Source organism: Schistocerca americana, unplaced genomic scaffold (assembly GCF_021461395.2).
Source record: "Schistocerca americana isolate TAMUIC-IGC-003095 unplaced genomic scaffold, iqSchAmer2.1 HiC_scaffold_1391, whole genome shotgun sequence".
NCBI classification, from domain to species: domain Eukaryota; kingdom Metazoa; phylum Arthropoda; class Insecta; order Orthoptera; family Acrididae; genus Schistocerca; species Schistocerca americana.
The window spans coordinates 14,677-30,270 of NW_025725472.1; the positions used below are offsets into that span (position 1 = coordinate 14,677).

General features: G+C 38.9%; 1 protein-coding gene across 1 annotated transcript in view; it reads right to left on the bottom strand.

The window, feature by feature from the left end:
- LOC124567739 (intersectin-2-like) overlaps nt 1-15,048 on the bottom strand; it is a gene marked incomplete at both ends in the record, with an annotated part of 28,126 nt that extends 13,078 nt beyond the window's left edge. The window contains 2 exons of the mRNA XM_047131037.1: nt 4,064-4,123; nt 14,932-15,048. Of these exons, the coding sequence (XP_046986993.1) occupies nt 4,064-4,123; nt 14,932-15,048 (177 nt within the window). The remainder of the gene's footprint in view (nt 1-4,063; nt 4,124-14,931) is intronic.
- Nucleotides 15,049-15,594: the final 546 nt, after the last annotated feature.

Sequence of the window (15,594 nt, forward strand, 5' to 3'; positions counted from 1 at the left end):
AATACAGCACTGCAAAGTAATACAGCACTGCAAAGTAATACAGCACTGCAAAGTAATACATTTCACAGGATGAAGCAGTTACAAGCAGTATGAAACATTCCAAATCCTGTTATTTGGTTCAGTGAAGAATTGGTGGGGAGGGCAGTACAGGGATCTCAAGAAAAGGGGAGTAAAATATCATTCTCGCCAACATTTTTCATGATACAAATATAGCCTTGACATAAAGGAACAAGTAAAGAAAACATGTTTGTTTTACTAAAACATCTATTAACACATCTAATCTTACTGAGACGTGTTAAATTCTGAGCTGGTCCATTACTCATGATAAAGAAAGAAACGTCAATTTTCACACGCATTGCAAGTATGTCATCCCAAACATACTTCACGCTCTAGCAGCTATCTGAAACAACTGCAGAAACTGTTTGAGGGTGGTTCTTGTAAAATATTTCAATATTTTCTGCAGTGTGAAATCTCTCCTTGAGCACACAACTACACTTAAAGTTGTCCAGCTCTAACTGAATTTCAGCAAGTGCACTTTTATAGTCCACTGCAAAAGGAGTTGCAAAAATATTAAAATCAAGTTCAAATAGATTTCTGTAACTAAGTCTACTATTAATATTTTCTAACAAGGCCTGTAACAGCTTAACAAATTCATCAAAATATTAGTTCAATGTCTTCTTTTCAAGATTTAATTCATTTATAACCAAGGCAATAGTCCAAAAAAGCATGAATGACCATTTTGTAAGTTAGTCTATTCTCAACTGTAATTTTCTGTTAAAACCAAAAGTGGTATCGAAAACATCAGTTATTAGCTGATGTCTATCTTGTAAAGCTGTACTCAAGGCACTCAGGTACTTTTGTAAGGTCAGTTAGACATGCAAGATCTAATACCCACTAGGGTATCATCATACCCTTTTACTGGATTCATTTTGTGTCCATGAATAATGCTATTATGACTTTATGCAAATTGAAGAAATGATACACAACACCACCTCAACTCAGGCAGCACACATCACAAAAACACAGCCCATCAATATAATCACGCTCCAGTTCTGCCAGGAAGAACTTAAACTGCTCATGTCCCAAACCATGTAATCTCAATTTATTAATTGTTTTTACAATAACATCCATGACATCACTGGACATCAACTTCTTTCACCTATTTCCTAATCAAAGCAACACATTACAGAACAGACACTGAGGGATCATCTCAGTTTCAACAAAAAGTAATCTTCTTCCCACTGTCAGCTGAAGCCTAGGGATTTGGCCTATTTTCATTCTGATGAACCTCACTACTCCTGTCATTTGCCTGTCACTAGTTGTGTGATACCACAAACGGCAAAGAGACGGACACTGACAACACTAATGACATGAAGTAAATTCATCTGCTGTATTGCTGCATGCTTCTATAACAAGCAAGCAATGTCAGAAGATAGGTGGAGGGGGAATTGCTGGCTGACAGTCCCCGCTGGCAAGTAGTGCGCGCCCACATGTGTGCCTGTGCCCATGTTAGTTCGTTTGCCAATCTTTGCAATAACCAAAATACATCAGTGTAAACTCTCTCCAGTGGTTAATTTTCATGAGCAAATTGCAACTGAGAAGCCACGTGAAATGAAAGTGGTGTTCTTTAACAGTTTTCCCGTAAAAAAGTTATTAACAATCACAATACTTATATTGACAAATTAGCGATATCTCAGAAATTATTGATAAGTAAAACTTCCACAAATAACATATTAACATACAATGAAATTATTGTATACTTAAATTATGAAAGGCTGGCCACCTGCTAATAAGTTTAGGCTTTCAGTTTATTCACACTGATCGTATTAACATCTACAGTTGACCATTTTACTCTGTAAGTCACTACAATCAAGTAAGTCCAATATCCAAATTGCCTCAGTTGCTTAATTTATATTTATGACTTCCAAGCTAAACATTTTAAATAATTTGTTAATTTCACTCCTGATGGAAAAATATCTGAAGGTATTTACAAATTTGCATCCTGCTAGGTGTTCACTTAAGGAAGCTATTAAGCTACTTTATGTTGCCAAACATTTCTGGGAGTTATCGAGTTTAACTAACTGAACCTTATTCAAAGTCATTTTTAGGATTCTGTACCTCAATCAGTTGAAATAGAACCCTTACAGGATCACTTTGCTGTTCATCTCTCTGACTGTTGAAAAAACTTTTCCTCAGGAATGGGACGATGTATCAACTTGAACATTATGTGACACACTAAGATCTAAAGTGTCTTAGTGGTGTAAAACATGTAATTTTCTAAGACAACGAAATCAAGAGATATGACCGTTTATGTCACATATATTGATACTCACAAACTCACTTATTAAAACCCATACGATACTTTCCGTTGCCCTAAGAATCATGAAACTGGATAAGAAGCAAGGTTTAACATTACAAGTAAATGAAATAAAAATTTGAAAAGCATTACTCTGTATTTACATGAAATTTTTTGTCATTTGTTATCGAACTTCAAAACTGAAATTAAAACATTTTCTAAAGTCTTTGGGTCCCCAGGACCAATACGTTTCCACTATCAATTTAGATAACAGGCAAAAATTATTGAGATTTTCGATTTCCGGAATGGATGAACTGTCTATACAAGGAAGTCGGGAACAGTACGAAAATTTTGTAAAGTTGTTACATAGCACTTGTGCTGAGAAATAATTTTTAAGAAAACATTCTGTATGTTGTGCCACTCCTAAGTTAATTAGCACTGAAATTAGACACTCAGGCTGTGTGCTTGCATACTGAAACAGTGTTGCCAAACCTGTTATTTGTTTGGTTTCCTAAAACCGAACAAGTGTGTGATACAAGAATTGGATACAGGATGGCAGTCGAACCTGAGCCAAATGATGAGCAGTCTCATGTGCTTTCATCTACACTATGATAACAACTGATACTAACTGCATCTGGTGAGCTGCTTGAACTTGCGTGGGCAACGACCTGACTGGCTAATTAACTCTGAAATGACACAATGTATCGTACTTTTTCTTAATAAGTATTCCTCAGCACAACCTCCCCTGCAACACTCTTACAAGCTTTTTAGACTGTTTCTGACCACCCTGTATATATAATTAAGTTCTCACGGAACCCTTAGAGCACAAATTCTACTTGCACCCAGTCAATTTTTGTATTTGAACAAGATAAGAATAGCTGTAATTGGAAAGTCTGTCAAACATTTATAAGGATTATTTATTTCTTTAAATAACCGCCTTCCCCAAATTCAGGCTTCTCAACATTTTTGCCTATTTTGCATTGTACTGCAACTACCTCTGTCCTGAGGATTTCTACTCTTGCATCATTTAATTTCCTTTTGTGGCTTTACTGGAACTCCATGCACCAGAGTGTATTTCTGCGATATGTGCGCCCGCTAGCTTAGCACCTGTCATCCAGGTATGCAGGTAGTCCTCATGGTGTGAACACACCCTATGCAGGCAGCCAATCTTTGATGGGCACACACTTGCCCCCATATGACTTCTGCGCACATAAGCAACAGAACCGTTGGAGCCAGCTGGCCTGATCTGCACACACTTCTTTTTATGTAACCTCTCATCAAGGATTAGCTGTTGTTGCTGCCAAATTGGTTGCTGTTTTTGAGCTGTTTATTGTTTATGATACTGTTACAGGTGGGCTGACAAATCAGTTATGTCACTTTATTATAGCCAAGAAAATTCCGCAAAACTAAGGATAATTTATTTAGGTTTTATAATGACTTCTATAATGAGTACTCAGAACACAGAATGCAACAACTTACATGCTTGCCATCACCCCCCCCCCCCCCCTCCGACCCCCTTTCCCATCCTGGTCTTTGCAATCAGTGTAGAAATTTATGTTGAACGTGGGAAGAGGCCTTTAGTTAACTTGCTCATTTACGACATTGACATATATTTAAATTAAAAAAAATACAATATCATCATACTTCTAAAGGGCTGTTTAAAGTAATGCATTGCGAAACATTAGTTAGAATTCAATCAACAAACATGTTATGACTTCACTTTCTTCCGCAGAGTATCTGATATTCGTATGGATTGTGAATGCTTACCTGAGCTGCAGCAGACATAGCAGTGAAGTCTGGAGTCCCAAGGGTTTTCTCATTTGCAGGCTTGATGTACAAGAGATTTCTTATTAGCACACACAACAATGGGTTATGCACACACAAACACACAAAGCACTACACAGTGCATGTTGTTATTAATAAAAACAAGTGGAAAGGTCATACTGAATTAAATTACCTTCTTAGTAAACAGTGACAACTTACAACAGTTGTGCATATTCTCTCTATACAATCTACTTCTGTACAACAGACTAACATTGAAAATAAAAATCTAGACAATCTCTATAGTAATAATTTTAAGTGATATTTGAAGTTTTGAATGGTGTGAGAGTGTAAGTGACTATATAGCAAAAGGCATAACAAATTTAACATTCTATACAGCATAGTAGTCAATATGAAATGGGACTGTTTTTCTTTCTGGTACAAGTAAATATTTTAATATTGGCAGCAGGATGCAATTTTTCGTTTATGGTAATGGTGGAAGACTAGAGTGAAAATATGAAACTCACAACTCAACTCAAAGAATTATGTATGTGATGCTCATACGTTTCATTACGGCTTAATTACAACACGGATAGACTGCAGCTCACCGTACAGAGGAGATAGAATCACAGACAGGCACAATGAAAAAATTGTTATACATTTTAGCTTTTGGTCAAAATGCCTTCTTCTGAAGTAAAAAACACACAGATTCACACAAGCACCCCCTGGCTGGAGCTGGAACAGGGAAGGGGATGAGGCAGGTGGGAGACAAAGACTAGCAAAGGTTGAAGTCGGGGAGGGGGTTACAAGTATTAAGGATATGTTGCAAGAAAATTCCAATCTGTGTAGTTCAGAAAAGCTGATGTTGGTGGGAATAATTCTAATAGTATGGCCCTTGAGGCAGTCACTTGAGTCAAGCACACTGTGCTGCACTGCATTCTCGCCAACTGGGAGGTCCAGCTGTCTCATGCCCACATTTGGAAGTAGCCGTTCAAGAGGACGGACAGCTTACTTGTGGTTGTGATGCCTAATTAGGATGCTGTATAGTGGTTGAAATTAAGTGGTCTGTGACAGGATTGGTGTAGCTGGTACTGGGATGTTGTGCGGGACAGCTCTTACACCTGGGTCTATGCACGGATATGAGCCACAGGGCAAGGGGTTTTGAAGCAGGGGTGGAACAGCTGCAGGAAATGATATTGTGTAGGTCGGGTGGATGGCAGAATATCAGTATGGGAGTGGTTGGGAGGATATTTGTAGTTCCAGGGCACAATGAGAGGTAGCTGAGAGCTTAGTGGGGAATGTGATTCAGGTGCTCCATAGTCCACGCAAATTAGGAAAAATGGGGGAAAAAAATTTATAAAGTTTTGAAACTTTGGGAAAACACGCTTAGGGGATGAAGAAGTAAAAAAACAGGAAAGTTCCCTCTCCTATCAGGGGAGCTTTCCGCTCCACCATCCATTAATGTAATTTATTCTCCTTTTCCAAAACTTAATGAAAAATGGTTTATTTAAGAAAGTCATCTATATGACAGATCATATTTCTGGTGAAATTCAACTCAGAGAAGGTCAAATGCATGTTTAAGCAAGGCAATTAGTTTATGAGTGCTAAAATTTGTAGGTAAAAAAAAGTGAAATTTCTTCTAAAACATAATTTTATCTATATGGAACAATTTTGCTTTCTAGTCTTTTACCTTAGATTTATGCAACTTTAATTATTGGAATGAAAATCATTTTTCATGAAAATTAAGAAGTACTGTAAAACTAATCCACAATTACTTTTGTTGTAATATATTTACAATCATATGTACAGCATCTAGACAGTGAAAGCACCACAATACCTATCAAACAAATTCTTGTAATTTTTTTTTACATAAAACCATCATCCAAATCGTCTGCCAAATCATTGTGAGACACATTAGTGCAGCTTTGACCACGACAGTTTTTGCACATTGTGTGCCTTCACACATCCACACTTTCTTCCGCAGTCTTCAGTGTAGTCGCATGAGATCAGTAGCAGTATTTTCTCTGGAACAGGTAGTCGTTTCATATGAATCAAAGAGTGGGATGAGTTTGATTCCCTCCAGCCCCTGTTTCTAGGATCCAAGTTGTCCCCAACCATAGCTGGACTTGTAGATAAACTTGGTAAGAGTGTAGACGTCTTGCATCAATAGTGGGTGGCAAACGAAAGAGTATGACGGCATTGTTTGCCTGACCCACAAGTACATTAAAATATTTGCATCAACTGGCATTTAAATTATCATCAGGACACTCCTCTGGTTTTGTGTGGAGAGGGAGTATAAATTCCTCTTCTGCTTTTGCAGTGGTATCAGGAGAGGAAGCAGGATCGTTCAATATCTGTGGAATATTATGAAGTTGGGGATACCGGTTGAATAATTGGAAGCTGACACCTTGTTCTCATGCTACCTTTATCTTCCCTCACTAGGATTGTCTGTGTCATCTGGAGCAAGAGCGATAAGTAGCACAAGAAGGTCTACATCTTGACCCACTATAATCACTTGCTGGTAAAATTATAAGACATTTATTGCTTTTGCAACAATTTCAACATTTGCATCATCATCCACAATCCTGGCTTCAATACCAAAACTGTCTAGCTTTTGCACAAGCCGTGTAATAAACATTTCCTTATTGCTGAGGTTACCAAGAAAGGTAGAGACTGATTCAATGCATAACGTCTTGTCATTAAAGAATATTTCTCATGAGGTCCGCTTCATCATTTGCCTTTGGCGTTCAATAGTTTTTATGTTTAGAGAGCTTTCTGAATATCCGTCAAATACAACTGCAACACCATCTTCATAATGTCTCTGAATATATGCTATTAAGGTTTTATAAACGTCACCAAAAGTTCTATTCTCGGGCCACACGACATGGTAGATAAGAAACCCTCCATCTATAACAAAGAACTTCGATTCATTATTATCAATATTCCTTTCAGGTATTTGATTGAAAAGATTGTACAGGAACGACTTTTTTGTTTTCCTCTGGTACACTTGATAATTTGTATGTGAAGCAATTCTTTAAATCATCAGTTGAATGAAATGTGCACAGTATTCTCTGAAATAAACGAGTTGTATCTACTTCAGTTTATATATCCAAGCCTAACAGCTGACATGTACATTGTCCTAACCATGCTGGATCGTTTAAGCTTCAGAGAACCAAATTTTGGCGAGAAAGTAACTATTGTTCGAAGAGCTTCTTCACCAACAGACACAGCTTTGAAGCAGTTTACTTCCTGAGAAGCTACTAATCCAGATCCTAATGAATACAATTGCTCCTTATAAGCAAATGGAGTGTCTTGTTGTAACCATAGCTGAAATCTTCTGGGAATTTTATCATCAGTTTCTATCCTCCCACTCCTCAGTATGACATGTTGCTCACTCGAAACCGAATGTAAATAGCAGAACTGTTCCATAGCTTCACATATGTGATTGGCCATTAGTATACTACAAATCCACCGGTTCAACACACTATCGGTGAAACCTCTTCCATGCGAAACACCTCCAACACTCTTTAGGTTCTTCGTAAGCCGTTGTTCTATTGTCATGTCAGTCCATACTACATACCAATACTTATTATAGTGCTGAACCGTGAAAGACCTGTCCTTGGTGAATTTATTGAACTCCACAGGTTTCATGGTTCCTTTCAGTTTTTCCACGTCCTAGAGGTACAAATGACATTCTCAAATTTATTTTTCAGTTTTTCAGTCACTTGATCTTTTTCCAAATCACTGTTTCCGCTCATATAATGAAAACAATCTTGAATATGTTGCTTCTCCTGCTCCATGACTGCCATTTCCTCCAGTATTATTATGGAAAGAGCACACATGACTGCAGAGTGAGCCTGAATTGCCCTCGTGTATGCACGACCAGAAAGTATATGGGGAACAGAAGCTGCAGCATCTACAGTGTCCAAAAGTTCACTGTCTCTCATTAAAAATCCTATTGCTCCTAGAAAAGACATCAAGTGAAAGCCTCCTAATTGAATAACTACATTAGTGAACAGCTCATTCCCTCCATTAGCCTCCACTGTAACTATATCTTAGCTTTCTCATAGAGCGGTTGATCAAATGTCATGATACATGTTTGCTGTGTGGTCTTCTTACTCTCCATGATGGCGTAAGTTAAAGTAGTTAAAATAGTGCTATAATCTGTGGGCCGGTTGTTGAATCTAAGTGCTAATACATTTCATTATGTGTAAGGTTCTCCGGTTGTGATTTTCTCCATAAAACTTTGACATGAAGGAATAGAAAGCTGTAAAAACTTTCCAATCATCCAAGTAAACTCGTGATTGGTAGGTGCTGTTGCTTTAGTCAATGATTGTTCTGAGTCGACATTTTGCACAACAATTCCTTGAATTGCAACTCTATTCTGCTTTTGTAATGCTAGCAGACTAATCTTTTGGGCATTCGGTGTTTCAGTAGAGCTCAACATGACACACAGTTTCATTACTTTCTGATGTTCTATTGCTTTCCCTGGAGTCTCACACCTGACTCTACGCATAGCATGGATTGTACCTTTGCCTGTCATTGTTGCAATATTGAAGTCAGCATTATCGAAAACGAACTGTGAGAATGAATCATTTGAAATATTTTGTTTCCAGAACAATGGCAGAATCCTCAAATAAGGTCACAGTGCTATATAAAGAGCAGAAACCCAAATTCGAGACAATTTCAACAATGGTTTTTGATACCACTTTACAAAACAAGTACACTGCAAGACCAAGTTGCAATGGGAAGATAAATGAACGAGACCTGGTAGCTGACACAATTGCATGGGATAATGCTGTACATTTTTTTAAAGGGGACTGTTCACTACCTTTCTTTTTTGACACAACCACACCCTTCATAAATTCACGTAAAGTGGCAGGAACCATAACTTCAGCATTCTCTATCAAGTCACTGGTATCTGGATAATTGGCAATACTGTAAGGAGTCATTCTTATATCTTCACAGATGATAGCTGCTGCTCCTTCTACTATCCTCTTTCTCTCATCTTTTTCATTAACAGCTCATTCATTGTATCACCGATTGAAAAGTTTGCGGCCACTGCCACGAAAGCATACAACTGGGGGGATTTTTTGGCATTGTGGCAAACAAGATCCCATCACTGAAGTGTTCAGTCAGTTTATTTTTCAGAGTTTTTATAGTCATTGTGTCTCCTTCTGGGAGACATTCATTAACCTTCTGCAGCAAATCAAGCAGCGAAAATTGACATTCCTCTGAACTATCTATAAATCTGCATAATTCTTAAAAAGCGGCATCAAAATTGGTATCTTGAGGGATGCCTCTTTTTCGAACAGAAGAGGGGTTTGACACTAATTTAGCACAGCAATCTTGATGATAATGGGCTTCTGCAGTTACAAAACACTGTTGATGCATTTGGAAACCTTTCTACAGAAATCACAATTGCGTTTCTCTGCTTTCTCAAGCAGCATATGTCTCACAGTTAAAGAGTGAACTTCAAACACTCCATGGCGTTTGTGGAGTGGGTTTTTTTTTTTTTTTGGCCTGTATGTCACACTTTTCAGCATACATGAAACAGTCTTTTTTGAAATTGAATGGATGAGAGGAAGAGGATCTCAAACTTTTATCATCTGCTCGTGCAACATTCTGATTAGTTAGTTTCCTTATACTACGTTCCTTAATATATTCATGTCGACATACCTTATGCACTTCAATCAGTCCAGCATTCTGTAGAATATTATGAGCCCCACCCTTCCGTTCCTTACTGACGCGTATCAGAGTTTCCAGGCCGTTCGTCACTATTGATCTCTCTCCATACGAAACAGATTCACCACAAATAAAATAGGTAGTAGGGCCCAGCATATTGTTTTCTCAGTCCAGGCAAAAGAAATGAGACCCCTTAACTCATGAAGTGTGGTCTCTAAGACCGCGTGAAAATTTTCAAACCCGCTCTCCAAGGCCAGTTGTGGTGGAATGCCTCTATACTCCCCCTACCCTCCTTAAATTGCCAAGCCTATGATGTTTTGTTGTCGCTTGCATTATATTGCTGACACGTGTTACTGATAGGTAACACGTGAACTACCTGTTTTCTTCAATAGGGTACCGTATAGAACTTTCCCGAGGTTGACAAAATTGTTAGTTGGTCTCAGGATGAAGGTGTCAGTGATGTAGATCAAGAAATAAATGAAAAAGACGATGGTTTTACATTAGCCAGTCATCACAATATGGCTATCTAACAAGAGCATAATTCAGAGGAAGAATTTCAGGAAAGTTATTATGGGGATCTGTCTATTCCTTCAAGAAATACTTAAAATGTCTGTTAAAATCTAATGTGTTCCGAGTGTTGATAAGAAAAATGTAGTCCCCAGCAAAGAATATCAATTTGATGGACTTTCTTTTTGTACCCATCATATGGAATTTTTATGTGCAAATTTAAAGCCTGGAATTTAGATTTATTTGGAAATTTATTTACTACAAAGATTGTGTAATTTTTCAGAATGTAAAATTCAGTACTCTAACAGTCTACCCCCATGGACCATGGACCTTGCCGTTGGTGGGGAGGCTTGCGTGCCTCAGCGATACAGATGGCCGTACCGTAGCTGCAACCACAATGGAGGGGTATCTGTTGAGAGGCCAGACAAACGTGTGGTTCCTGAAGAGGGGCAGCAGCCTTTTCAGTAGTTGCAGGGACAACAGTCTGGATGATTGACTGATCTGGCCTTGCAACACTAACCAAAACGGTCTTGCTGTGCTGGTACTGCGAATGGCTGAAAGCAAGGGGAAACTACAGCCGTAATTTTTCCCGATGGCATGCAGCTTTACTGTATGGTTAAATGATGATGGCGTCCTCTTGGGTAAAATATTCCGGAGGTAAAATAGTCCCCCATTCGGATCTCCGGGCGGGGACTACTCAAGAGGACGTCGTTATCAGGAGAAAGAAAACTAGCGTTCTACGGATCGGAGCGTGGAATGTCAGATCCCTTAATCGGTCAGGTAGGTTAGAAAATTTAAAAAGGGAAATGGATAGGTTAAAGTTAGATATAGTGGGAATTAGTGAAGTTCGGTGGCAGGAGGAACAAGACTTTTGGTCAGGTGAATACAGGGTTATAAATACAAAATCAAATAGGGGTAATGCAGGAGTAGGTTTAATAATGAATAAAAAAATAGGAGTGCGGGTAAGCTACTACCAACAGCAAAGTGAACGCATTATTGTGGCCAAGATAGACACGAAGCCCATGCCTACTACAGTAGTACAAGTTCATATGCCAACTAGCTCTGCAGATGATGAAGAAATTGATGATATGTATGATGAGATAAAAGAAATTATTCAGATAGTGAAGGGAGACGGAAATTTAATAGTCATGATTGACTGCAATTCAATAGTAGGAAAAGGGAGAGAAGGAAATGTAGTAGGTGAATATGGATTGAGAGTAAGAAATGAAAGAGGAAGTCGCCTGGTAGAATTTTGCACAGAGCATAGCTTAATCATAGCTAACACTTGGTTCAAGAATCATGAAAGAAGGTTGTATACATTGAAGAAGCCTGGAGATACTAGAAGGTATCAGATCGATTATATAATGGTAAGACAGAGATTTAGGAACCAGGTTTTAAATTGTAAGACATTTCCAGGGGCAGATGTGGACTCTGACCACAATCTATTGGTTATGAACTGTAGATTAAAACTGAAGAAACTGCAAAAAGGTGGGAATTTAAGGAGATGGGACCTGGATAAACTGACTAAACCAGAGGTTGCACAGTTTCAGGGAGAGCATAAGGGAACAATTGACAGGAATGGGGGAAAGAAATACAGTAGAAGAAGAATGGGTAGCTCTGAGGGATGAAGTAGTGAAGGCAGCAGAGGATCAAGTAGGTAAAAAGACGAGGGCTAGTAGAAATCCCTGGGTAACAGAAGAAATATTGAATTTAATTGATGAAAGGAGAAAATATAAAAACACAGTAAATGAAGAAGGCAAAAGGGAATACAAATGTCTCAAAAATGAGATCAACAGGAAGTGGTAAATAGCTAAGCAGGGATGGCTAGAGGACAAATGTAAGGATGTAGAGGCTTATCTCACTAGGGGTAAGATGGATACTGCCTACAGGAAAATTAAAGAGACATTTGGATAAAAGAGAGCCACTTGTATCAATATCAAGAGCTCAGATGGAAACCCAGTTCTAAGCAAAGAAGGGAAAGCAGAAAGTTGGAAGGAGTATATAGAGGGTCTATACAAGGCGATGTACTTGAGGACAATATTATGAAAATGAAAGCAGGTGTTGACAGATGTGAAAATTACCGAACTATCAGTTTAATAAGTCACAGCTGCAAAATACTAACGCGAATTCTTTACAGATGAATGGAAAAACTGGTAGAAGCCGACCTCGGCGAAGATCAGTTTGGATTCCATAGAAATGTTGGAACACGTGAGGCAATACTGACCCTACGACTTATCTTAGAAAATAGATTAAGGAAAGGCAAACCTACATTTCTAGCATTTGTAGACTTAGAGAAAGCTTTTGACAATGTTGACTGGAATACTCTCTTTCAAATTCTAAAGGTGGCAGGGGTAAAATACAGGGAGCGAAAGGCTATTTACAATTTGTACAGAAACCAGATGGCAGTTATAGGAGTCGAGGGGGCATGAAAGGGAAGCAGCGGTTGGTAAGGGAGTGCGACAGGGTTGTAGCCTCTCCCCAATGTTATTCAATCTGTATACTGAGCAAGCAGTAAACGAAACTAAAGAAAAATTCAGAGTAGGTATTAAAGTCCATGGAGAAGAAATAAAAATGTTGAGGTTTGCTGATGACATTGTAATTCTGTCAGAGACAGCAAAGGACTTGCAAGAGCAGTTGAACGGAATGGACAATGTCTTGAAAGAAGGATGTAAGATGAACATCAACAAAAGCAAAACGAGAATAATGGAATGTAGTCAAATTAAGTTGGGTGATGCTGAGGGAATTAGATTAGGAAATGAGACACTTAAAGTAGTAAAGGAGTTTTGCTATTTGGGGAGCAAAATAACTGATGATGGTCGAAGTAGGGAGGATGTAAAATGTAGACTGGCAATGGCAAGGAAAGGATTTCTGAAGAAGAGAAATTTGTTAACATTCAGTATTGATTTAAGTGTCAGGAAGTCATTTCTGAAAGTATTCGTATGGAGTGTAGCCATGTATGGAAGTGAAACATGGACGATAAATAGTTTGGACAAGAAGAGAATAGAAGCTTTCGAAATGTGGTGCTATAGAAGAATGCTGAAGATTATATGGGTAGATCACATAACTAATGAGGAGGTATTGAATAGAATTGGGGAGAAGAGGAGTTTGTGGCACAACTTGACAAGAAGAAGGGATCGGTTGGTAGGACATGTTCTGAGGCATCAAGGGATCACAAATTTAGCATTGGAGGGCAGCGTGGAAGGTAAAAATCGTAGAGGGAGACCAAGAGATGAATACACTAAGCAGATTCAGAAGGATGTAGGTTGCAGTAAGTACTGGGAGATGAAGAAGCTTGCACAGGATAGAGTAGCATAGAGAGCTGTATCAAACTAGTCTCAGGACTGAAGACAACAACAACAACAACAACAGTCTATTTGTGAATAGAGGGAAACACTCCACGTGGGAAAAATATATCTAAAAACAAAGATGCTGCAACTTACCAAACAAAAGCGTTGGTATGTTGATAGGGACAAAAACAAACACAAACACACACACAAATTTCAAGCTTTCGCAACCCATGGTTGCTTCATCAGGAAAGAGGGAAGGAGAGGGAAAGACAAAAGGATGTGGGTTTTAAGGGAGAGGGTAAGGAGTCATTCCAATCCCGGGAGGGGAATGACTTACCTTCGGGGGAAAAAGGGACAGGTATACATTCACACACACACACACACACACACACACACACACACACACACACACACACACACACACACACGCGCGCGCGCGCACGCGCACACACGCACATCCACCTGCACATATACGGACACAAGCAGACATATGTAAAGGCAATGAGTTTGGGCAGAGATGTCAGTCGAGGCGGAAGTACAGAGGCAAAGATGATGTTGAATGACAGGTGAGGTATGAGCGGCGGCAACTTGAAATTAGCAGAGGTTGAGGCCTGGTGGGTAACGGGAAGGGATGATATATTGAAGGGCAAGTTCTCATCTCCGGAGTTCTGATAGGTTGGTGTCAGTGGGAAGTATCCAGATAACTCGGACGGTTTAACACTGTGCCATGATGTCTTGTGAGGAATAAACCAACAACTCTAAAACCCAAGTTTACTGGGTCTGTTTCTTGAGGAATTACTGAAACTGACACACTTCAAAAGCCGTACTTAAAAATGAAGAAAGAAAGCACATAAAGGTTTAAAATATTAAGTAATAATTATGTATCTCAAAACTAACAAATTTCATGGAACAAATATTGTTTAGTGATGGGCAGACAATACGAGAAACTCTGAACATCGTTTTCATAGTCTCTCTGTACATTGTACAACATTACAGAAGTATGAAAACGGGTAATTTAAAGTAATTTCTTTACAGTGATAGCTGCATTCTGGCCTGAGCTGCTGGAGTCAGCAGTCACATGTGCATGAGGTGGGATTGCTTGTGTGACTGAATGGTGTGTGTTTCTCTTTTTCTGAAGAAGCCTGTGGCCAAAAGCTTACATGTAAGTGTCTTAATTGTGGCTGTCTGCAACTTAGCATGTTATCTTTACAGTATGTAAGAATCTATCTTTTCCTACAGTCTTGATATTTCTTTCAGTTATAGAAAACTCTTACTAGAAATTAACTTTCTCATTCTAAAGAAAATGTTATAGTGTAAATAAAGTTTTCCCATTATCTATACTATTACAAGTAACCTTGCAAGACATATAATGAAGTTGGATGTCGCTGTCCTCACCTGTTCTTCCTGTTGTGGAGTGGGTGAGACTGGGGCAGCTGCTACTTCTGAGACTGTTACATCTGTTATGTGGTTTTCCTTTACAGGCTCAGCAGGCTCATCTGATACTACAGCAGACTACAAAAGCGAAACTCAGGATGTAGTCTGCTACTAACATGCACATAACACACTCCTTCATATTATTGATGTAAATGTTATTTAGTATTTAAAATCACTATACCATGGTACACACACTACACACTAAAAATGGAATTTACATCAATGATCTGTTAATAATGCATGATGGATAGACCTTAACTGGGGGTTACTGCATGGTCTGACTAAAACAAACATTTGCCATGACACACACACACACACACACACACACACACACACACACACACACAGAAAGAGAGAGAGAGAGAGAGAGAGAGAGAGAGAGAGAGAGAGAGAGAGAGAGAGAGAGGTGGGGGGGGGGGGGGGGTTGCACACTGTCCCAATATTATGGCTCAACTGGAGTGAGGACTTAATAACATCGAACAGAGCAGGTGAGACAAATTTGGCAGAGGTAAAGGCCTAGAGAGGCTGTGGCGCAAGAGACAGGGAAGAGAGGTTGTGGGCAGGAGAGAGGATAAAGGGGAAAGAGAGACTAGGGACAGAGCAGTGCAAATAAAGATTTGTAAG